Genomic DNA, 25,314 nt, shown 5'->3' on the forward strand with positions numbered 1-25,314 from the left:
CAGGAAAGTTTTCTTAATCAGTAATAGAAATTCCAACGAGAGAGAGTGATACTTGATCTGCTATTAGGGAATGCGACAGGGCAGGTGCCAGAAGCTTGTGTAGGTGAACACTTTGCACCTAGTGATCACAATGCCATTAGTTTAAAAGTAAATATGCAAAAAGATAGGTCTGATCCGCAGATTGAGATATTAAATGGGAGAAGGCCAGTGTTGATGGCATCAGAAAGGATCTAGCAGGTGTGGATTGGGAAAGACTGTTTTCTGGCAAAGGAGTAATTGGTAATTGGGAAGTCTTTAAAAGTGAAAATTTGAGAGTACAGAGCTCATATCTATCTGCCAGAATAAAATGTAAAGATAACGTGCAGGGATCTTTGGTTTCCAAGAGATATTGAGGGCCTGGTTAAGAGAAAATATGTGTACAACAGATAGGAACAAATGAGGTGCTTATGGAGTATAAGAGATGCAAGAGAAAACTTAAGAAAGAAATTATGAGGCGAAAACAAGGCATGAAGTTGACTTAACCTTTAGAGTTATCAACAGTAAGAAGAGCGCCTGGCGTGGATGGTGGGTGTTTTTGATGATGGATGCTGCTTTCTTGTGGGCAGTGCTCCATGTAACTGTATTCTGTGATGGACTGGGCTGTAGCCATCATTTTCCATAGTCTTTTCCTTTCCTGGACATTGGTATTTCTGGGAGACTGGAGAAAACATTTCAAGGATATACACCAAACTTCCTGGAAGAAATATAACATCCTCACCCGGGCAGGGAAATTGCTGACCCATGACCGGTTGGAAGTTAATCCAACAAGAACATGTAGACCCAAATACAAGCAGTATAAGCAGTGTAGGTAAATGCCTTAACAACCCCCTGCATTAAGTACATTTACCCCATATGTGATAAAGCCTGCAGATGCCCCAAGGGATTCATCTGTCATCTGAAAAGGCACAGAACTGAAATAGAAACACTTGTCCTCAACCATGGAGTAGCTACAGAGAGAAAAGCCAGATAACTGGGCCCAGAGTAACATGGAGGCTATACTGGCTAAAAATGGCAAATTGCCTTCCCTAAAGAATATCATTGGGCTTTTATAACAATTCAGTAGTTTCATGCTTGCAGCTATTGAAAATAATGTTTTTATTTCAGATTTATTTAACTAACTGAAATTTGAATTCCCATTTTGCTGTAACGTACAAGCAGCAGAGAAACAGAGGGGGTCAGGCAGAATCTAGTGAGGAGGATGGACAGTTGAGGTTTTGCTCAAAAGTCAGTCCAGATGAAGGGTCTTGACTCAAAACATCAACTGTCCATTCCCTTCCATAGCCTGACCCACTGAGTTCCTTAGTTGTTGGTGTCTTGCTCCAGATTCCAGAATCTGCAGTCTCTTGTGCCTCCCTTCTTATGTTGGTGGGATTCAAATGCACATCTCTAGAACTTTTGTCCACTGTCTGCATTATTGGAATTGTAAAACAACCAATATTTCCACTCTTCCCCTCAATCAAGTTAATCAATAATTATTGGATTGGGATTAAATTTCACCTCACTATCAGATGTTTCATCTTGTTTACTTCTTCCCTTCTCTTCTTGAGCATCCATCTGAGTAGGAGATATCAGACCCTCAGATTCATCTTTGTGCTCAGTCTGATCTTGATGGCTTGAACTCAACCTCTTGCCTGACCACTGGTGGACATCTCTACCTTTCTCTTTAGTCCGTGGTGAACAGTGATGTCTTACCGACTTAAGTTTATGTTCCTTCTTATAATCCTCTACATTTTGCATCTTGTATTTAGAATGGGGTGGAATCAGGTTTTGAGGTCCAGATTTTGCATATTTATCCTTGTATCCTTGGTAACCATCTCCACTGTCCTCCAATAACTGTGGGCTGCTCCGTCCACTTGATTTAAAATATTGTCTTCTGTCAAAACCGCGCTTATCAGATTCATCTCCAGAATAATTCTTCAGTGTGGTTTCACTTTTCTCCTCATTCCTTCTTTTGTGAAAATGATAGTCCCGTGATCCTCTTCTTTCCAACCCATTACTCCATTCTCCCTTGGCGACCAGCATAGGACTCATGCTGCCCTTCCGGGGGCTCAGGGAGGAACGCTGGGAGGAACAACATGATGTCAGGCTTGGGCTGTGAGATTCCATCTTTGGGCTGAGTGACTGCATGAAGGGACTGCGGGACCGGGGTCTCTCAGGTGGGAATCTGTAAGGAAGAAGAAATCAGTTGTAAGGAACAATTGACCGTATGGGCTTCCTCCATGTGCTCCAGTGTCCTTCCACATCGCCAAGCTGGATAGAATTGGTAGGTTAATATGTCATATGGGTGGAATGGACGGCAGGAGCCTGTTCCCGTGCTGTACCCCGAAATAAAATAGAAAGATGCTGACCCTCTATTCTAGATTTTCCTCTTGTAATTTTATATACTGTCTGTCTATCAGTTAGCAACCACTCCTCACCCTTCACCCCATCCCATCTCTATGAAAACAATCTAATAGAAGTGATTACTTAAATCAGTTGTCGGTGGGTGAAAGCAGATTGAATGGGGATGAGAAATACAAGGCAAGAGGTCACTTATGGAAGTACAGTACTGGACCCCTGACGGTACCCACACATTAGCACAGTGACAAGGAAGCAATAGTCAGGAAGGTATAGCAATAATTACATCAACTAGATATGCATATGGATGAGATGGTAAAGTTAGCCTAGATGAGGAGTTGGGATTATCATCGGGCTTCAGTGCGCTACTGTTTCATATTCTATAGTTGGAATCATTTCTTAAACCAGCACATTCTGGAGCCCTTTTTGGTCCGCCTGATACTGGAAAGATGTGGTGAAACTGGAAAGAATGCAGAGATTTACAAGGATGCTGCCAGGACAGAGGTTGGCCAGATTGGGCTTTTAGTCCTTGCCATATAGAAGAATGAGCGGTGACCTCACAGAAGCGTTTGAAAAAGCCGGGGTTTGATCCCACCACTGTCTGTGAGGAGTTTGCACGTTCTTCCTGTAGCGTCGTGGGTTTCCTCCAGGTGCTCTGATTTCCTCCCACATTCCAAAGGCATACGGTTAGTGCCCCAAAAGTGCAGCAACACTTGCAGGCTGACCCAGCACAATGCTCAGACTGTAACGCCACACTTTTCACTGTATATGATAAATAAAGTGAATCTTTGAAAAGGTGATGGTAACAGTCTTTACCCAGGGTAAAGACCAAAACTAAGGGGCATATGTTTCAGGTGAGAAAAAAGATTTAAAAGAGATCTGAGGGGCAACTTTTTCCACGCAGAGAATGGAGATGATATGAAATGACCTGCCAGAGGAAGTGGTTGAAGCAAGCACCATATATCATTTAAGTATCACCTGGACAGGTACATGAGGGACAAGACGGAGGAATGCCTGAGATTGGGACTAGCTCAGTGGACACTGTGGTCAGTATGGACTGGGCCAAAGGGACTCTATCCATACTGTATTGCTCTATGACTCTATGGCAATCAGTGACCAGGCCGTAGCAGTTTCGATATTGAGCAAAGAGCTTAATTACTGACCTCACTGTGAAGGTGCCCTCAACAGCAATGATCATAATAAGACTGAATTTTACATTGAGTTTGAAAGAGAGACGAATGGGACAAGGAATATTGTATTAAGCTTTAAGTATGAAGTATGAAGCTTTAAGCAAGTATGAAGACTTGAAAGGAGAACCGGTAGACACATATGTGGATCCTTCAGAATAGACTGAATACAAACATTCCAATGAGAAAGAATATTTTCAAGGGGTGGCCCGCTACAGCTAAAAATGTTAAAGCTAATATGAAACTTAAATGAAATTATGTGAGGGCTAGGGTACAGGTCAGAAAATTGTACAGAATATTACAAAGAAATATAGAAAAAAATTTAATTCTCAAAAAGAATTACCAAAAAATATTTATTTTTGAAGAAAATGAGGATTTTTATGAGTGCAGGACATGCTGAATCATCATCTGAAGCAATTAATTTGATTTGTAATGAGAAGCAAAGCAACACCCTAAATTTGCCACTGGCTATCTTATCAACATTTTGCCCAGTGGTACCAATGATTGACCATTCCATTAAAAAAGACAATGCAAGAGGTTACAGGGGACATCGATAGGATGCAAAATTGGGCTGAGAAGTGGCAGATGGAGTTCAACCCAGATAAGTGTGAAACGGTTCATTTTGGTAGGTCAAATATAATGACAGAATATAGTATTAATGGTAAGACTCATGTCAGTGTGGAGGATCAGAGGGATCTTGGGGTCAGAGTCCATAGGACACTTAAAGCTGCTACACAGGTTGACTCTGTGGTTAAGAAAGCATACATCAACATTGGCCTTCATCAACCATGGGATTGAGTTTAAGAGCCGAGAGGTTATGTTGCAGCTATATAGGACCCTGGTCAGACCCCACTTGGAGTACTGTGCTCAGTTCTGGTTGCCTCACTACAGGAAGGATGTGGAAGCCATAGAGAGGGTACAAAGGAGATTTACAAGGATGTTGCCAGCATTGAGGATCATGCCTTATGAGAATAGGTTGAGTGAACTTGGCCTTTTCTCCTTGGAGTGACGGAGGATGAGAGGTGACCTAATAGAGGTTTATAAGATGATGAGAGGCATTGATCAGGTGGATAGTCAGAGGCTTTTCCCCAGGGCTGAAATGGCTAACATGAGAGGGCACAGTTTTAAGGTACTTGGAAGTAGGTACAAAGGAGATAGGGGTAAGTTTTTTACGCAGAGGGTGATGAGTGCATGGAATGGGATGCTGGCAATGGTGGTGGAGTAGAATCCAATAGGGTCTTTTAAGAGTCTCCTGGATAGATACATGGTGCTTAGAAAAATAGAGGGCTATGGGTAGCCCTAGGTAATTTCAAAAGTAAGTACATGTTCGGCACAGCATTGTGGGCCAAAGGGCCTGTATTGTGCTGTAGATGTTCTATGTTTTTATATTTCTAAGAAAGAAAGATCCTCCTCCCAATAAAAAAAACTCGGCTGCTAACTGATTCTATCCAGCATCTTCAAAAAGGCGATGCCTCAAAAAGATAGCATCCATCATTAAAGACCTCCATCATCCAGCTGATGCCCACTTCTTAATACTCCTATTGGGGAAGAAGTACAGGAGCGTGAAGACACACACTCAACGTTTTAGAAACACCATCTACCTCTCCACCATCAGATTTTTGAATGGACCAAGAACCTATCGCATGAACACGACTTCACTATTTTTGCTCTTTTTGCACAGCATTTAATTTATGTATTTATATTTATTGTAATTTATTGTATTTTATGCATTGCACTGTACTGCTACCACATAACAACAACTTTTATGGCATACGCTCTGTGGCTGCTCTATTGGGAACACCTGTAAACTTGCACATGGATGCAAATATCTAGTTAGCCAATCATGTGGCAGCAACTCAACACAAAAACATTCAGACATGGTCAAGAGGTTCAGTTGTCATTCAGATCAACCAGCATAAAGGGGAATAAATGTGATATCAGTGACTTTGACTGTGGAATGATTGTTGGTATTAGATGGGGTGATATGAGTATCTCAGAAACTGCTGATCTCCTGGGATTTTCATGCACAGTAGTCTCTAGTGCTTACAGAGAATGGCATGAAAAACAAAAAAAGAATCAAATGAAGTGGCATCTGTGTGGGCAAAAATGCCTTGTTAATGGCCATACTGGTTTGAGCTGAAATTGATTGTGCACTTCAGGAAGGGGAAGTCAAAGAAACACACACCAATCCTCATCGAGGGATCAGCAATAGAAAGGGTGAGCATTTAAAGTTCCTGAGGTGTCAACATCTCTGAGGATTTATTCTGGGCCCTAAACATTGAAGCACTTACAAAAAATGCATGACAGTGATTATATTTCATTAGGAGTTTGAGGAGAATTGATATGTTAACAAAGACATACACAGATTTCTACAGATGTACCGTGGGAAACATTCGACCTGTTACATCACTCTCAGGTATGGAGGGCCAACTGCACAGGATCTGAAAAAGTTGCAGAAAGTAGTAAACTCTGCCAGCCCTATCATGGGCACTATCCTCTCGAGCATCCAGGATACCTTCAAAAGGTGATGCCTCGAAAAGGTGGTACCCATCATTAAGGATCCCCATCACCCAGGACATGCCCCCTTCTTATTGGTACCATCAAGGGGGAGATACAGGTGCCTGAAGACACACCCTCAATGCTTCAGAAACAGTTTCTTCCCCTCCAACATCAGATTTCAGAATGGGCAATGAATTGTGGACTACCTTGGTATTTTTCCCTTCTTTTTGCACGAGGTAATAAATTTAATTTCCTATTTTATATATTCTTATTGTAATTTATAATTTTATTATTATGTATAATAATGTACTGCTGCAACAAAATAAGAAATTTCACAAAATATGGCAGTGACTCTGAAGCTGATGGGAAGGAGACACTAACTCAAAAAGCAATATGTTACAGCAGCGATGTATCTCTGAATGCATAACATGTCGAACCATGAAGCAGAAGGCCACACTGTGTTCCAGCCTTATATCTAAAATGTGACCACTGAGCTTATGCCAGTGATATTAAACTTCATTCCGATCGCCTCTTCCTATTTAAACAGAGAACACAGAGGAGTACAGCACAGGAACAGGCCATTTGGCCCCCAGTGTTATGCCAAACCAGCTAAACACCCAAAAGCTAAACCCTCCTACCCACACATTGTCTGTATCTCTCCATCTTCCTTACATCCATGTGCCTATCCAAACGTCTTTTAAAATCCTCTAATCTATTTGTCTCTACCACCATACCAGCTAGCATATTCCAGGCATCCACAACTCACCTACCGCTTCTCACCTTCAGTACATGCCCTCTGGTATTAGACATATCAACCCTGGGAAACAGATACTTCCTGTCTACTCTACCTATGCCTCTCATAATCTTAAAAACCTTTACCAGATCTCCCTGCAACCTCCACCACTCCAGAGACAACAGCCCAAGTTTGCCCAACCTCTCATTACCCAACACCAGGTCCAGTACAGCCCCTCCTCTCATTGGATCATCCACATATTGATTTAAAAAACCACCCTGGATAAACTTAACAAACCTTGTCCCATCCAAACCTCTTACACTAGGAAGGTCCCAGTTTATATTAGGGAAGTTGAAATCCCTATGACAACATCCCTATTGTTTTTACACATTTCCTTAATCTGATACATGTCTGTTTCTCAATGTCCCTGCACCTACAGGGAGATCTGTCGTACAATCCCATCAGTGTGATTGCACCCTTCCTATTCCTGACTTCCACCCAAATGGACCGAGCGTCTGATACTTCCATTATGATCCCCCAGAGTGCAACTGTGATATTGTCCCTGATTGGTAGTGCAACTCCTCCCCCCCACCCCCACCAACTCTTTTACCTCCTCCTCTGTCTTTTCTAAAACTTCGAAAACCTAGTATATTAATCACCCATTCCTGCCCCTCTCTCAACCAAGTTTCAGTACTGGCCACAATATCATAGTCCCATGTACTGAAACATGTTCAAAATTCACCACCCTTACCCATAATACCCCTTGCATTAATGTACACACTTCTAACTCTCCAATGCAACATATCTGTTATTTCGATTTTTGCTTTTCAATACTTCCCCTGACATCTACCTTCCTGTCCGGTTCTTCACTTACTGACCTGGTGCCCTGGTTCCCAGATCCCTGCAAAACTAGTTTAAATTCTCCTGAGTGGCATTAACAAACCTCCTGGCCAGGATATTGGTTACCCTCCTGTTCAGGTGCAACCTGTCCCTCTTGTACAGGTCACACCTTCTGCAGAAAAGGTACCAATGATCCAAGAACTTGAAACGCTATTCCCTGTACCATCTTAGCAGCCACTCATTCATTTGTGCTATCACCCCATTCCTACCTGCACTAACCCGTGGCACTGGGAGTAATCTTGAGATTACAAGCCTGGAGGGACTTCTCTTCAGCCTCTTTCCTAACTCTATATACTCACTACATAGGATCTTGTCTGCCTATTAATTTGGTGCCAATATGCTTTATGACCTCTGGCTTTTCATTCTTCTCTTTGAGAATAACCTGCAGCTGCTCTGATACATCTTGGAACCTGGCACCTGGTAGGCAATGCACCATCCTGGAGTCTCTTTTGTGGCCACAGAATCTCCTTTCTGTCTCCCTAACTATTGAGTCCCCTTTAACTACCACCCTGCCTGACTTTAACCTTCTCTGCCAAGGTTCAAAGCCAGCCATAGTTCCACCAGCCTGGCTGCTGCTGCCGTGCACCGATGGGTCATTCCCCCCTCCCCACCAGCAGTATCCAAAGAGGTCTACTGTTCGCTGAATGGAATGGCTGCAGGGGACCCTGCACTGACTTCTTAATCCCCTTACCTCTCCTGGTGATCACCCATCTACTGACCCAAAGCCTGTACTCCGGGTGTGACACCTCTTCAAGAGTCTCATCTATAATATCTTCAGCCTCCCAAATGACCCTGAATACACCCAACTCCAGCTCCAACTCCTTGACCCAGTCAGTCAGGTGCTGCTGTTGTTTGCACTTCCTGAAAACAGGGAAGCCGTCAGGTATCCTGAAATCCCACATCTAATAGGAGGAGCATTCCATCCTGACTACTCTGTACTATAAAAATAAGGTTTACCTCCTCTTATCAGTGCCTCCACCTGTTCTCACCGAAGCCTGTTAAGCCAAAACCTTCCCTCTCTATCACTGGCAAACTCCAACAATAGCTGCTCAAATATCTGATTCCTTTCATCTATTAATCACAGTTTAATCCATGAGGCAGCTGCTAAGTTTTTTTTATTCCAACCTATTTAGTATCATCACTCACAGTTTACTGATCAAATAAACATCAGGAGCTTGCCAAGGAAATCAGTAAGGCAGAACACTCACATACACAATGTAACTCACCTCCAGGTATTAGTTTTATTTTAATTTTCACTTACTTTGCCAGCATCTATTTTAAATAAACTACAGGAACATTACAATTCATCAGAGTTTAAACAATAGCTCCAAAATATCTTAAATTACCTGTCCAAACTTTTCTGCATCTCACGTTCTTTTTGAGAATTAATATCATTGATGATTGAATCCACATTCTTCCCTGGTTTCTGAAGAGAATTAAAAGAACAAAAATTCAATTGTTCTGCCTTTGTATACTGGATCAAGCTCCAATTTCTGCTGAGATTTCAAATGAAATAAATTGACAATAAGGCAATTGATTCATACGTCAACATACACAGTCACTGCCAGGGAAGCTAAAAAAAAAAATACCCTGGAATTTCACAAAAAATACCCTGAAATTTCACACCCTGGAAGTGTGAAATCGCGATCAATAACCTTTCTAAATTCATCACACAAATGGCAATAAGCTCAACGGTCAGTTGCTATTGCTGTCAAATATCTAAGTATAATTAGTTTGTTTTACTGCCATTAACAAATTACTACTGATGTAATACTATACGTGTGGTTATCAGATCTATCTTAGCAGAAGGGCCTCAGTGATAACAGGTTCAGTTCAGATGAACATGTAATTTTGACACTCACATGTACTCTGATATAGAATTAAATCTCTTGCCTTCTTTTTAACACTTTATGTTTTAGTTCAGATTTACCGATTTATTGAAAAATCCAACATTCTCAGCAGCTTTTTGTGAGGCAGAGTTCAAAATTTCAAGTTTACTCAGACAACACACTCCCCATCTAAACAACTGATGAATTAATTTAACCCCTGTTATACCCCACCACAGATGCTGCCTGACTTGCTGAGTTCCAGCGTTTTGTATCTGTTGCCCAATTAATCCAGTGTCACTTTAACAAATATTGTTGTACCAAGATTTCTCAGACATTCATATTCAGACACAGATTTACAGAAGAGTTTGACATCACTGCTTCAAAGCCATACAAATGAAAGATGGGAAACTGCACTGTGCTAATTTTGCCTATTGCAAAGCTGCTTTCTAAATTACCTGATCATCATGTCAAATCACAAAAAGTCAAATGTACTGGCAGTGCATCACAGCAACATCATTGCATTAAAACTAATGCATTGTACCTACTGCAAATCTGAAATAAAATAAATTATTTATCAAAGTACACATAGCGTCACCACATACTACCCTGAGATTCATTTTCATGTGGGCAGTCAGAGCGGAACAGGGAAATACAATAGAATCAATGGAAATCTACATATAAACAATTAATGTGCAAAAGAAAACAAACTGTGGAACAAATAAATAATACCAAGAAAGTTAACTGTAGAATCCTTGAAAGTGAGACGGTAGGTTGTGGAATCAGTTTGGTGTTAAGGTGAGTGAAGTTAGCCATGCCGGCTCAGAAACTTGATGATATAAGGGTAATAACTGTTCCTGAACCTGGTGGTGTGGGACCTGATGGTTGAGAGGTAATAACTGTTCCTGAACCTGGTAGTGTGGAACCTGAAGGTTGAGGGGTAATAACTGTTCCTGAACCTGGTGGTGTGGGACCTGGTGGTTGAGGGGAAATAACTGTTCCTGAACCTGGTGGTGTAGAACCTGATGCTTGAAGGGTAATAACTGTTCCTGAACATAGTGGTATGGGACCTGATGGCTGAGGGGTAATAATGGTTCCTGAACCTGGTGGTATGGGACCTGATGGATGAAGGGTAATAAATGTTCCTGACCCTGATGTTGTGGGACCTGATGGTTGAGGGGTAATAACTGATCCTGAACCTGGTGGTGTGCGACCTGATGGTTGAGGGGTGATAACTGTTCCTGAAACTGGTGGTGTGGGATCTGATGGTTGAGGAGGGATAACTGTTTCTGGACCTGGTGGTGTGGGACCTGATGGTTGAAGGGTGATAAATGTTCCTGAACCGGGTGGTGTAGGACCTGATGGTTGAAGGATAATAACTGTTCCTGAACCTGGTGGTATGGGACCTGATGGTTGAAGGTTAATAACTGTTCCTGAACCTGGTGGTGTGGGACCTGATGTTTGACGGGTAATAACTGTTCCTGAAACTGGTGGTGTGGGACATAATGGTTGACGGGTAATAACTGTTCCTGAAACTGGTGGTGTGGGACCTCATGGCTGAGGGGAGATAACTGTTCTTGAACCTGGTGGTGTGGGACCTGATGGCTGAGGGGTAATAACTGTCCCTGAACCTGGTGGTGTGGGACCTGATGGTTGAGGGGTGATAACTGTTCCTAAACCTGGTGGTGTGGGACCCGATGGTTGAAGGGTAATAACTCTTCCTGAACCTGGTGGTGTGGGAACTGATGGTTGAGGGGTAATAACTGTTCTTGAACCTGGTGGTATGGGACCTGTTGGTTGAGGGGTAATAACTGTTCCTGAACCTGGTGGTGTGGGACCCGATGGTTGAAGGGTAATAACTCTTCCTAAACCTGGTGGTGTGGGAACTGATGGTTGAAGGGTAATAACTGTTCCTGAAACTGGTGTTGTGGGACATAATGGTTGACGCGTAATAACTGTTCCTGAACCTGGTGGTGTGGGACCTGATGGCTGAGGGGTAATAACTGTTCCTGAACCTGGTGGTATGGGACCTGATGGTTGAAGGGTAATAAATGTTCCTGACCCTGATGTTGTGGGACCTGATGGTTGAGGGGTAATAACTGTTCCTGAACCTGGTAGTGTGGGACCTGATGGTTGAGGGGTGTTAACAGTTTCTGAACCTGGTGGAGTGGGACCTGATGGTTGAAGGGTGATAACTGTTCCTGAACCTGGTGATGTGGGACCTGATGTTTGACGGGTAATAACTGTTCCTGAAACTGGTGGTGTGGGGCATAATGGTTGATGCGTAATAACTGTTCCTGAACCTGGTGGTATGGGACTTGTTGGTTGAGGGGTAATAACTGTTCCCGAACCTGGAGGTGTGGGACCTGATGGTTGAGGGGCGACAATTGTTCCTGACCCTGATGTTGTGGGACCTGATGGTTGAGGGGTAATAACTGATCCTGAACCTGGTGGTGTGCGACCTGATGGTTGAGGGGTGATAACTGTTCCTGAAACTGGTGGTGTGGGATCTGATGGTTGAGGAGGGATAACTGTTTCTGGACCTGGTGGTGTGGGACCTGATGGTTGAAGGGTGATAAATGTTCCTGAACCGGGTGGTGTAGGACCTGATGGTTGAAGGATAATAACTGTTCCTGAACCTGGTGGTATGGGACCTGATGGTTGAAGGTTAATAACTGTTCCTGAACCTGGTGGTGTGGGACCTGATGTTTGACGGGTAATAACTGTTCCTGAAACTGGTGGTGTGGGACATAATGGTTGACGGGTAATAACTGTTCCTGAAACTGGTGGTGTGGGACCTCATGGCTGAGGGGAGATAACTGTTCTTGAACCTGGTGGTGTGGGACATGATGGCTGAGGGGTAATAACTGTCCCTGAACCTGGTGGTGTGGGACCTGATGGTTGAGGGGTGATAACTGTTCCTAAACCTGGTGGTGTGGGACCCGATGGTTGAAGGGTAATAACTCTTCCTGAACCTGGTGGTGTGGGAACTGATGGTTGAGGGGTAATAACTGTTCTTGAACCTGGTGGTATGGGACCTGTTGGTTGAGGGGTAATAACTGTTCCTGAACCTGGTGGTGTGGGACACGATGGTTGAAGGGTAATAACTCTTCCTAAACCTGGTGGTGTGGGAACTGATGGTTGAAGGGTAATAACTGTTCCTGAACCTGGTGGTGTGGGACCTGATGTTTGACGGGTAATAACTGTTCCTGAAACTGGTGTTGTGGGACATAATGGTTGACGCGTAATAACTGTTCCTGAACCTGGTGGTGTGGGACCTGATGGCTGAGGGGTAATAACTGTTCCTGAACCTGGTGGTATGGGACCTGATGGTTGAAGGGTAATAAATGTTCCTGACCCTGATGTTGTGGGACCTGATGGTTGAGGGGTAATAACTGTTCCTGAACCTGGTAGTGTGGGACCTGATGGTTGAGGGGTGATAACAGTTTCTGAACCTGGTGGAGTGGGACCTGATGGTTGAAGGGTGATAACTGTTCCTGAACCTGGTGGTGTGGGACCTGATGTTTGACGGGTAATAACTGTTCCTGAAACTGGTGGTGTGGGGCATAATGGTTGATGCGTAATAACTGTTCCTGAACCTGGTGGTATGGGACTTGTTGGTTGAGGGGTAATAACTGTTCCCGAACCTGGAGGTGTGGGACCTGATGGTTGAGGGGCGACAATTGTTCCTGAACCTGGTGGTGTGGGACCTGGTGGTTGAGGGGTAATAACTGTTCCTGAACCCGGTAGTGTAGGACCTGATGGTTGAAGGGTAATAACTGTTCCTGAACATGGTGGTATGGGACCTGATGGCTGAGGGGTAAAAACGGTTCCTAAACCTGGTGGTATGGGACCTGATGGTTGAAGGGTAATAAATGTAACTGACCCTGATGTTGTGGGACCTGATGGTTGAGGGGTAATAATTGTTCCTGAACCTGGTGGTGTGGGACCTGATGGTTGAGGGGTGATAACTGTTCCTGAACCTGGTGGTGTGGGACCCGATGGTTGAAGGGTGATAACTGTTCCTGAACCTGGTGGTATGGGACATGATGGTTGACGGGTAATAACTGTTTCTGAACCTGGTGATGAGGGACCTGATGGCTGAGGGGAGATATCTGTTCCTGAACCTGGTGGTGTGGGACCTGATGGCTGAGGGGAGATAACAGTTCCTGAACCTGGTGGTGTGGGACCTGATGGCTGAGGGGTAATAACTGTTCCTGAACCTGGTGGAGTGGGACCGGATGGTTGAGGCGTAATAACTGTCTCTGAACCTGGTGGTGTGGGACATGATGGTTGAGGAGTGATAATTGTTCCTGAACCTGGAGGTGTGGGACCTGATGGTTGAAGGTTAATAACTGTTCCTGAACCTGGTAGTGTGGGACCTGATGGTTGAAGGGTAATAACTGTTCTTGAACCTGGTGGTATGGGACCTGATGGTTGAAGGGTAATGACTGTTCCAGAACCTGGTGGTGTGGCAACTGATGGCTGAGGGGTGATAATTGTTCCTGAACCTGGTGGTGTAGGAACTGATGGTTGAAGGGTGATAACTGTTCCTGAACCTGGTGGTGTGGGACGTGATGGTTGACGGGTAATAACTGTCCCTGAAACTGGTGGTGTGGGACCTGATGGCTGAGGGGAGATAACTTTTCTTGAACCTGGTGGTGTGGGACCTGATGGTTGAAGGGTAATAACTGTTCCTGAACCTGGTCGTGTGGGACCTGATGGTTGAAGGGTAATAACTGTTCCTGAACCTGGTCGTGTGGGACCTGATGGTTGAGGTGTAATAACTGTTCTTGAACCTGGTGGTATGGGACGTGATGGATGACGGGTAATAACTGTCCCTGAAACTGGTGGTGTGGAACCTGATGGCTGAGGGGAGATAACTTTTCTTGAACCTGGTCATGTGGGACCTGATGGTTGAAGGGTAATAACTGTTCCTGAACCTGGTCGTGTGGGACCTGATGGTTGAAGGGTGATAACTGTTTCTGAACCTGGTGGTGTGGGACCTGATGGTTGAAGGGTGATAACTCTTCCTGAACCTGGTGCTGTGGGACCTGATGGTTGAGGGGTGATAATTGTTCCTGAACCTGGTGTTATGGGACCTGAAGGCTGAGGGGTAATAACGGTTCCTGAACCTGGTGGTATGGGACCTGATGGTTGAAGGGGAACAACTGTTCCTGATACTGATGTAGTGGGACCTGATGGTTGAAGTGTAATGACTGTTCCCGAACCTGGTGGTGTGGGACCTGATGGTTGAGGGGTGATAATTGTTCCTGAACCTGGTGGTGTAGGACCTGATGGTTGAAGGGTGATAACTGTTCATGAACCTGGTGGTGTGGGACGTGATGGTTGATGGGTAATAACTGTCCCTGAAACTGGTGGTGTGGGACCTGATTACTGAGGGGAGATCACTTTTCTTGAACCTGGTGGTTTGGGACCTGATGGTTGAAGGGTAATAACTGTTCCTGAACCTGGTCGTGTGGGACCTGATGGTTGAGGTGTAATAACTGTTCTTGAACCTGGTGCTATGGGACCTGATGGTTGAAGGGTAATGACTGTCCCCGAACCTGGTGGTGTGGGACCTGATGGCTGAGGGGTGATAATTGTTCCTGAACCTGGTGGTGTAGGACCTGATGGTTGTAGAGAAATAACTGTTCCTGAACCTGGTGGTATTGGACCTGATGGCTGAGGGGTGATAACTGTTCCTAAACCTGGTGGTGTGGGATCTGATGATAGAGGGGTGATAACTGTTTCTGAACCTGGTGGTGTGGGATTGATGGTTGATGGGTAATATCTGTCACTGAAACTGGTGGTGTGGGACCTGATGGCTGAGGGGAGATAACTTTTCTTGAAACTGGTGGTGTGGGACCTGATGGTTGAAGGGTAATAACTGTTCCTGAACCTGGTGGTGTGGGACCTGATGGTTGAGGGGTGATAATTGTTCCTGAACCCGGTGTTATGGGACCTGAAGGCTGAGGGGTAATAACGGTTCCTGAACCTGGTGGTATGGGACCTGATAGTTGAAGGGGAACAACTGTTCCTGATACTGATGGAGTGGGACCTGATGGTTGAGGTGTAATAACTGTTCTTGAACCTGGTGGTATGTGACCTGATGGTTGAAGGGTAATGACTGTTCCCGAACCTGGTGGTGTGGGACCTGATGGCTGAGGGGTGATAATTGTTCCTGAACCTGGTGGTGTACGACCTGATGGTTGAAGGGTGATAACTGTTCCTGAACCTGGTGGTGTGGGATGTGATGGTTGACGGGTAATAACTGTCCCGGAAACTGGTGGTGTGGGACCTGATGGCTGAGGGGAGATCACTTTTCTTGAACCTGGTGGGTTGGGACCTGATGGTTGAAGGGTAATAACAGTTCCTGAACCTGGTCGTGTGGGACCTGATGGTTGAGGTGTAATAACTGTTCATGAACCTGGTGCTATGGGACCTGATGTTTGAAGGGTAATGACTGACCCCGAACCTGGTGGTGTGGGACCTGATGGCTGAGGGGTGATAATTGTTCCTGAAGCTGGTGGAGTAGGACCTGATGGTTGTAGGGTAATAACTGTTCCTGAACCTGGTGGTATTGGACCTGATGGCTGAGGGGTGATAACTGTTCCTGAACCTGGTGGTGTGGGATCTGATGATAGAGGGGTGATAACTGTTTCTGAACCTGGTGGTGTGGGACCAGATGGTTGAAGGGTGATAACTCTTCCTGAACCAGGTGATGTGGGACGTGATGGTTGACGGGTAATAACTGTTCCTGAACCTGGTGGTGTGGGACTTGATGGTTGAGGGGTGATAATTGTTCCTGAACCTGGTGTTAAGGGACCTGAAGGCTGAGGGGTAATAACGGTTCCTGAACCTGGTGGTATGGGACCTGATGGTTGAAGGGGAACAACTGTTCCTGATACTGATGTAGTGGGACCTGATGGTTGAAGTGTAATGACTGTTCCCGAACCTGGTGGTGTGGGACCTGATGGTTGAGGGGTGATAATTGTTCCTGAACCTGGTGGTGTAGGACCTGATGGTTGAAGGGTGATAACTGTTCATGAACCTGGTGGTGTGGGACGTGATGGTTGATGGGTAATAACTGTCCCTGAAACTGGTGGTGTGGGACCTGATTACTGAGGGGAGATCACTTTTCTTGAACCTGGTGGTTTGGGACCTGATGGTTGAAGGGTAATAACTGTTCCTGAACCTGGTCGTGTGGGACCTGATGGTTGAGGTGTAATAACTGTTCTTGAACCTGGTGCTATGGGACCTGATGGTTGAAGGGTAATGACTGTCCCCGAACCTGGTGGTGTGGGACCTGATGGCTGAGGGGTGATAATTGTTCCTGAACCTGGTGGTGTAGGACCTGATGGTTGTAGAGAAATAACTGTTCCTGAACCTGGTGGTATTGGACCTGATGGCTGAGGGGTGATAACTGTTCCTGAACCTGGTGGTGTGGGATCTGATGATAGAGGGGTGATAACTGTTTCTGAACCTGGTGGTGTGGGATTGATGGTTGACGGGTAATATCTGTCACTGAAACTGGTGGTGTGGGACCTGATGGCTGAGGGGAGATAACTTTTCTTGAAACTGGTGGTGTGGGACCTGATGGTTGAAGGGTAATAACTGTTCCTGAACCTGGTGGTGTGGGACCTGATGGTTGAGGGGTGATAATTGTTCCTGAACCCGGTGTTATGGGACCTGAAGGCTGAGGGGTAATAACGGTTCCTGAACCTGGTGGTATGGGACCTGATAGTTGAAGGGGAACAACTGTTCCTGATACTGATGGAGTGGGACCTGATGGTTGAGGTGTAATAACTGTTCTTGAACCTGGTGGTATGTGACCTGATGGTTGAAGGGTAATGACTGTTCCCGAACCTGGTGGTGTGGGACCTGATGGCTGAGGGGTGATAATTGTTCCTGAACCTGGTGGTGTACGACCTGATGGTTGAAGGGTGATAACTGTTCCTGAACCTGGTGGTGTGGGATGTGATGGTTGACGGGTAATAACTGTCCCGGAAACTGGTGGTGTGGGACCTGATGGCTGAGGGGAGATCACTTTTCTTGAACCTGGTGGGTTGGGACCTGATGGTTGAAGGGTAATAACAGTTCCTGAACCTGGTCGTGTGGGACCTGATGGTTGAGGTGTAATAACTGTTCTTGAACCTGGTGCTATGGGACCTGATGTTTGAAGGGTAATGACTGACCCCGAACCTGGTGGTGTGGGACCTGATGGCTGAGGGGTGATAATTGTTCCTGAAGCTGGTGGAGTAGGACCTGATGGTTGTAGGGTAATAACTGTTCCTGAACCTGGTGGTATTGGACCTGATGGCTGAGGGGTGATAACTGTTCCTGAACCTGGTGGTGTGGGATCTGATGATAGAGGGGTGATAACTGTTTCTGAACCTGGTGGTGTGGGACCAGATGGTTGAAGGGTGATAACTCTTCCTGAACCAGGTGATGTGGGACGTGATGGTTGACGGGTAATAACTGTTCCTGAACCTGGTGGTGTGGGACTTGATGGTTGAGGGGTGATAATTGTTCCTGAACCTGGTGTTAAGGGACCTGAAGGCTGAGGGGTAATAACGGTTCCTGAACCTGGTGGTATGGGACCTGATGGTTGAAGGGGAACAACTGTTCCTGATACTGATGTAGTGGGACCTGATGGTTGAAGTGTAATGACTGTTCCCGAACCTGGTGGTGTGGGACCTGATGGTTGAGGGGTGATAATTGTTCCTGAACCTGGTGGTGTAGGACCTGATGGTTGAAGGGTGATAACTGTTCATGAACCTGGTGGTGTGGGACGTGATGGTTGATGGGTAATAACTGTCCCTGAAACTGGTGGTGTGGGACCTGATTACTGAGGGGAGATCACTTTTCTTGAACCTGGTGGTTTGGGACCTGATGGTTGAAGGGTAATAACTGTTCCTGAACCTGGTCGTGTGGGACCTGATGGTTGAGGTGTAATAACTGTTCTTGAACCTGGTGCTATGGGACCTGATGGTTGAAGGGTAATGACTGTCCCCGAACCTGGTGGTGTGGGACCTGATGGCTGAGGGGTGATAATTGTTCCTGAACCTGGTGGTGTAGGACCTGATGGTTGTAGAGAAATAACTGTTCCTGAACCTGGTGGTATTGGACCTGATGGCTGAGGGGTGATAACTGTTCCTGAACCTGGTGGTGTGGGATCTGATGATAGAGGGGTGATAACTGTTTCTGAACCTGGTGGTGTGGGATTGATGGTTGACGGGTAATATCTGTCACTGAAACTGGTGGTGTGGGACCTGATGGCTGAGGGGAGATAACTTTTCTTGAAACTGGTGGTGTGGGACCTGATGGTTGAAGGGTAATAACTGTTCCTGAACCTGGTGGTGTGGGACCTGATGGTTGAGGGGTGATAATTGTTCCTGAACCCGGTGTTATGGGACCTGAAGGCTGAGGGGTAATAACGGTTCCTGAACCTGGTGGTAAGGGACCTGATAGTTGAAGGGGAACAACTGTTCCTGATACTGATGGAGTGGGACCTGATGGTTGAGGTGTAATAACTGTTCTTGAACCTGGTGGTATGTGACCTGATGGTTGAAGGGTAATGACTGTTCCCGAACCTGGTGGTGTGGGACCTGATGGCTGAGGGGTGATAATTGTTCCTGAACCTGGTGGTGTACGACCTGATGGTTGAAGGGTGATAACTGTTCCTGAACCTGGTGGTGTGGGATGTGATGGTTGACGGGTAATAACTGTCCCGGAAACTGGTGGTGTGGGACCTGATGGCTGAGGGGAGATCACTTTTCTTGAACCTGGTGGGTTGGGACCTGATGGTTGAAGGGTAATAACAGTTCCTGAACCTGGTCGTGTGGGACCTGATGGTTGAGGTGTAATAACTGTTCTTGAACCTGGTGCTATGGGACCTGATGTTTGAAGGGTAATGACTGACCCCGAACCTGGTGGTGTGGGACCTGATGGCTGAGGGGTGATAATTGTTCCTGAAGCTGGTGGAGTAGGACCTGATGGTTGTAGGGTAATAACTGTTCCTGAACCTGGTGGTATTGGACCTGATGGCTGAGGGGTGATAACTGTTCCTGAACCTGGTGGTGTGGGATCTGATGATAGAGGGGTGATAACTGTTTCTGAACCTGGTGGTGTGGGACCAGATGGTTGAAGGGTGATAACTCTTCCTGAACCAGGTGATGTGGGACGTGATGGTTGACGGGTAATAACTGTTCCTGAACCTGGTGGTGTGGGACTTGATGGTTGAGGGGTGATAATTGTTCCTGAACCTGGTGTTAAGGGACCTGAAGGCTGAGGGGTAATAACGGTTCCTGAACCTGGTGGTATGGGACCTGATGGTTGAAGGGGAACAACTGTTCCTGATACTGATGTAGTGGGACCTGATGGTTGAAGTGTAATGACTGTTCCCGAACCTGGTGGTGTGGGACCTGATGGTTGAGGGGTGATAATTGTTCCTGAACCTGGTGGTGTAGGACCTGATGGTTGAAGGGTGATAACTGTTCATGAACCTGGTGGTGTGGGACGTGATGGTTGATGGGTAATAACTGTCCCTGAAACTGGTGGTGTGGGACCTGATTACTGAGGGGAGATCACTTTTCTTGAACCTGGTGGTTTGGGACCTGATGGTTGAAGGGTAATAACTGTTCCTGAACCTGGTCGTGTGGGACCTGATGGTTGAGGTGTAATAACTGTTCTTGAACCTGGTGCTATGGGACCTGATGGTTGAAGGGTAATGACTGTCCCCGAACCTGGTGGTGTGGGACCTGATGGCTGAGGGGTGATAATTGTTCCTGAACCTGGTGGTGTAGGACCTGATGGTTGTAGAGAAATAATTGTTCCTGAACCTGGTGGTATTGGACCTGATGGCTGAGGGGTGATAACTGTTCCTGAACCTGGTGGTGTGGGATCTGACGGTTGAGGTGTAATAACTGTTCTTGAACCTGGTGCTATGGGACCTGATGGTTGAAGGGTAATGACTGTTCCTGATACTGATGGTGTGGGATCTGACGGTTGAGGTGTAATAACTGTTCTTGAACCTGGTGGTATGGGACCTGATGGTTGAAGGGGAACAACTGTTCCTGAAACTGGTGGTGTGGGAATGATGGCTGAGGGGAGATAGCTTTTCTAGAAACTGGTGGTGTGGGACCTGATGGTTGAAGGGTAATAAATGTTCCTGACCCTGATGTTGTGGGACCTGATGGTTGAGGGGTAATAACTGTTCCTGAACCTGGTAGTGTGGGACCTGATGGTTGAGGGGTGATAACAGTTTCTGAACCTGGTGGAGTGGGACCTGATGGTTGAAGGGTGATAACTGTTCCTGAACCTGGTGGTGTGGGACCTGATGTTTGACGGGTAATAACTGTTCCTGAAACTGGTGGTGTGGGGCATAATGGTTGATGCGTAATAACTGTTCCTGAACCTGGTGGTATGGGACTTGTTGGTTGAGGGGTAATAACTGTTCCCGAACCTGGAGGTGTGGGACCTGATGGTTGAGGGGCGACAATTGTTCCTGACCCTGATGTTGTGGGACCTGATGGTTGAGGGGTAATAACTGATCCTGAACCTGGTGGTGTGCGACCTGATGGTTGAGGGGTGATAACTGTTCCTGAAACTGGTGGTGTGGGATCTGATGGTTGAGGAGGGATAACTGTTTCTGGACCTGGTGGTGTGGGACCTGATGGTTGAAGGGTGATAAATGTTCCTGAACCGGGTGGTGTAGGACCTGATGGTTGAAGGATAATAACTGTTCCTGAACCTGGTGGTATGGGACCTGATGGTTGAAGGTTAATAACTGTTCCTGAACCTGGTGGTGTGGGACCTGATGTTTGACGGGTAATAACTGTTCCTGAAACTGGTGGTGTGGGACATAATGGTTGACGGGTAATAACTGTTCCTGAAACTGGTGGTGTGGGACCTCATGGCTGAGGGGAGATAACTGTTCTTGAACCTGGTGGTGTGGGACCTGATGGCTGAGGGGTAATAACTGTCCCTGAACCTGGTGGTGTGGGACCTGATGGTTGAGGGGTGATAACTGTTCCTAAACCTGGTGGTGTGGGACCCGATGGTTGAAGGGTAATAACTCTTCCTGAACCTGGTGGTGTGGGAACTGATGGTTGAGGGGTAATAACTGTTCTTGAACCTGGTGGTATGGGACCTGTTGGTTGAGGGGTAATATCTGTTCCTGAACCTGGTGGTGTGGGACCCGATGGTTGAAGGGTAATAACTCTTCCTAAACCTGGTGGTGTGGGAACTGATGGTTGAAGGGTAATAACTGTTCCTGAACCTGGTGGTGTGGGACCTGATGTTTGACGGGTAATAACTGTTCCTGAAACTGGTGTTGTGGGACATAATGGTTGACGCGTAATAACTGTTCCTGAACCTGGTGGTGTGGGACCTGATGGCTGAGGGGTAATAACTGTTCCTGAACCTGGTGGTATGGGACCTGATGGTTGAAGGGTAATAAATGTTCCTGACCCTGATGTTGTGGGACCTGATCGTTGAGGGGTAATAACTGTTCCTGAACCTGGTAGTGTGGGACCTGATGGTTGAGGGGTGATAACAGTTTCTGAACCTGGTGGAGTGGGACCTGATGGTTGAAGGGTGATAACTGTTCCTGAACCTGGTGGTGTGGGACCTGATGTTTGACGGGTAATAACTGTTCCTGAAACTGGTGGTGTGGGGCATAATGGTTGATGCGTAATAACTGTTCCTGAACCTGGTGGTATGGGACTTGTTGGTTGAGGGGTAATAACTGTTCCCGAACCTGGAGGTGTGGGACCTGATGGTTGAGGGGCGACAATTGTTCCTGAACCTGGTGGTGTGGGACCTGGTGGTTGAGGGGTAATAACTGTTCCTGAACCTGGTAGTGTAGGACCTGATGGTTGAAGGGTAATAACTGTTCCTGAACATGGTGGTATGGGACCTGATGGCTGAGGGGTAATAACGGTTCCTAAACCTAGTGGTATGGGACCTGATGGTTGAAGGGTAATAAATGTTCCTGACCCTGATGTTGTGGGACCTGATGGTTGAGGGGTAATAATTGTTCCTGAACCTGGTGGTGTGGGACCTGATGGTTGAGGGGTGATAACTGTTCCTGAACCTGGTGGTGTGGGACCTGATGGTTGAAGGGTGATAACTGTTCCTGAACCTGGTGGTATGGGACATGATGGTTGACGGGTAATAACTGTTTCTGAACCTGATGATGTGGGACCTGATGGCTGAGGGGAGATAACTGTTCCTGAACCTGGTGGTGTGGGACCTGATGGCTGAGGGGAGATAACAGTTCCTGAACCTGGTGGTGTGGGACCTGATGGCTGAGGGGTAATAACTGTTCCTGAACCTGGTGGAGTGGGACCGGATGGTTGAGGCGTAATAACTGTCTCTGAACCTGGTGGTGTGGGACATGATGGTTGAGGAGTGATAATTGTTCCTGAACCTGGAGGTGTGGGACCTGATGGTTGAAGGTTAATAACTGTTCCTGAACCTGGTAGTGTGGGACCTGATGGTTGAGGTGTAATAACTGTTCTTGAACCTGGTGGTATGGGACCTGATGGTTGAAGGGTAATGACTGTTCCAGAACCTGGTGGTGTGGCAACTGATGGCTGAGGGGTGATAATTGTTCCTGAACCTGGTGGTGTAGGAACTGATGGTTGAAGGGTGATAACTGTTCCTGAACCTGGTGGTGTGGGACGTGATGGTTGACGGGTAATAACTGTCCCTGAAACTGGTGGTGTGGGACCTGATGGCTGAGGGGAGATAACTTTTCTTGAACCTGGTGGTGTGGGACCTGATGGTTGAAGGGTAATAACTGTTCCTGAACCTGGTCGTGTGGGACCTGATGGTTGAAGGGTAATAACTGTTCCTGAACCTGGTCGTGTGGGACCTGATGGTTGAGGTGTAATAACTGTTCTTGAACCTGGTGGTATGGGACGTGATGGATGACGGGTAATAACTGTCCCTGAAACTGGTGGTGTGGGACCTGATGGCTGAGGGGAGATAACTTTTCTTGAACCTGGTCATGTGGGACCTGATGGTTGAAGGGTAATAACTGTTCCTGAACCTGGTCGTGTGGGACCTGATGGTTGAAGGGTGATAACTGTTTCTGAACCTGGTGGTGTGGGACCTGATGGTTGAAGGGTGATAACTCTTCCTGAACCTGGTGGTGTGGGACCTGATGGTTGAGGGGTGATAATTGTTCCTGAACCTGGTGTTATGGGACCTGAAGGCTGAGGGGTAATAACGGTTCCTGAACCTGGTGGTATGGGACCTGATGGTTGAAGGGGAACAACTGTTCCTGATACTGATGTAGTGGGACCTGATGGTTGAAGTGTAATGACTGTTCCCGAACCCGGTGGTGTGGGACCTGATGGTTGAGGGGTGATAATTGTTCCTGAACCTGGTGGTGTAGGACCTGATGGTTGAAGGGTGATAACTGTTCATGAACCTGGTGGTGTGGGACGTGATGGTTGATGGGTAATAACTGTCCCTGAAACTGGTGGTGTGGGACCTGATTACTGAGGGGAGATCACTTTTCTTGAACCTGGTGGTTTGGGACCTGATGGTTGAAGGGTAATAACTGTTCCTGAACCTGGTCGTGTGGGACCTGATGGCTGAGGTGTAATAACTGTTCTTGAACCTGGTGCTATGGGACCTGATGGTTGAAGGGTAATGACTGTCCCCGAACCTAGTGGTGTGGGACCTGATGGCTGAGGGGTGATAATTGTTCCTGAACCTGGTGGTGTAGGACCTGATGGTTGTAGAGAAATAACTGTTCCTGAACCTGGTGGTATTGGACCTGATGGCTGAGGGGTGATAACTGTTCCTGAACCTGGTGGTGTGGGATCTGATGATAGAGGGGTGATAACTGTTTCTGAACCTGGTGGTGTGGGATTGATGGTTGACGGGTAATATCTGTCACTGAAACTGGTGGTGTGGGACCTGATGGCTGAGGGGAGATAACTTTTCTTGAAACTGGTGGTGTGGGACCTGATGGTTGAAGGGTAATAACTGTTCCTGAACCTGGTGGTGTGGGACCTGATGGTTGAGGGGTGATAATTGTTCCTGAACCCGGTGTTATGGGACCTGAAGGCTGAGGGGTAATAACGGTTCCTGAACCTGGTGGTATGGGACCTGATAGTTGAAGGGGAACAACTGTTCCTGATACTGATGGAGTGGGACCTGATGGTTGAGGTGTAATAACTGTTCTTGAACCTGGTGGTATGTGACCTGATGGTTGAAGGGTAATGACTGTTCCCGAACCTGGTGGTGTGGGACCTAATGGTTGAAGGGTGATAACTGTTCCTGAACCTGGTGGTGTGGGACGTGATGGTTGACGGGTAATAACTGTCCCTGAAACTGGTGGTGTGGGACCTGATGGCTGAGGGGAGATAACTTTTCTTGAACCTGGTGGTGTGGGACCTGATGGTTGAAGGGTAATAACTGTTCCTGAACCTGGTCGTGTGGGACCTGATGGTTGAAGGGTAATAACTGTTCCTGAACCTGGTCGTGTGGGACCTGATGGTTGAGGTGTAATAACTGTTCTTGAACCTGGTGGTATGGGACGTGATGGATGACGGGTAATAACTGTCCCTGAAACTGGTGGTGTGGGACCTGATGGCTGAGGGGAGATAACTTTTCTTGAACCTGGTCATGTGGGACCTGATGGTTGAAGGGTAATAACTGTTCCTGAACCTGGTCGTGTGGGACCTGATGGTTGAAGGGTGATAACTGTTTCTGAACCTGGTGGTGTGGGACCTGATGGTTGAAGGGTGATAACTCTTCCTGAACCTGGTGG

At 46.6% G+C, this 25,314-nt stretch overlaps 1 protein-coding gene across 1 annotated transcript in view; it reads right to left on the reverse strand.

The window, feature by feature from the left end:
* Positions 1–25,314, reverse strand: part of rbm20 (RNA binding motif protein 20) — a 256,536-nt gene that overhangs the window by 48,919 nt on the left and 182,303 nt on the right. The window contains exons 8-9 of the mRNA XM_059948087.1: positions 9,042–9,121; positions 1,537–2,203 (exon numbers count right to left, since the gene is read on the reverse strand). Coding sequence (XP_059804070.1) covers positions 1,537–2,203; positions 9,042–9,121 — 747 coding nt within the window. The remainder of the gene's footprint in view (positions 1–1,536; positions 2,204–9,041; positions 9,122–25,314) is intronic.

Source organism: Hypanus sabinus, chromosome 22 (genome assembly GCF_030144855.1).
Source record: "Hypanus sabinus isolate sHypSab1 chromosome 22, sHypSab1.hap1, whole genome shotgun sequence".
Lineage (NCBI taxonomy): Eukaryota > Metazoa > Chordata > Chondrichthyes > Myliobatiformes > Dasyatidae > Hypanus > Hypanus sabinus.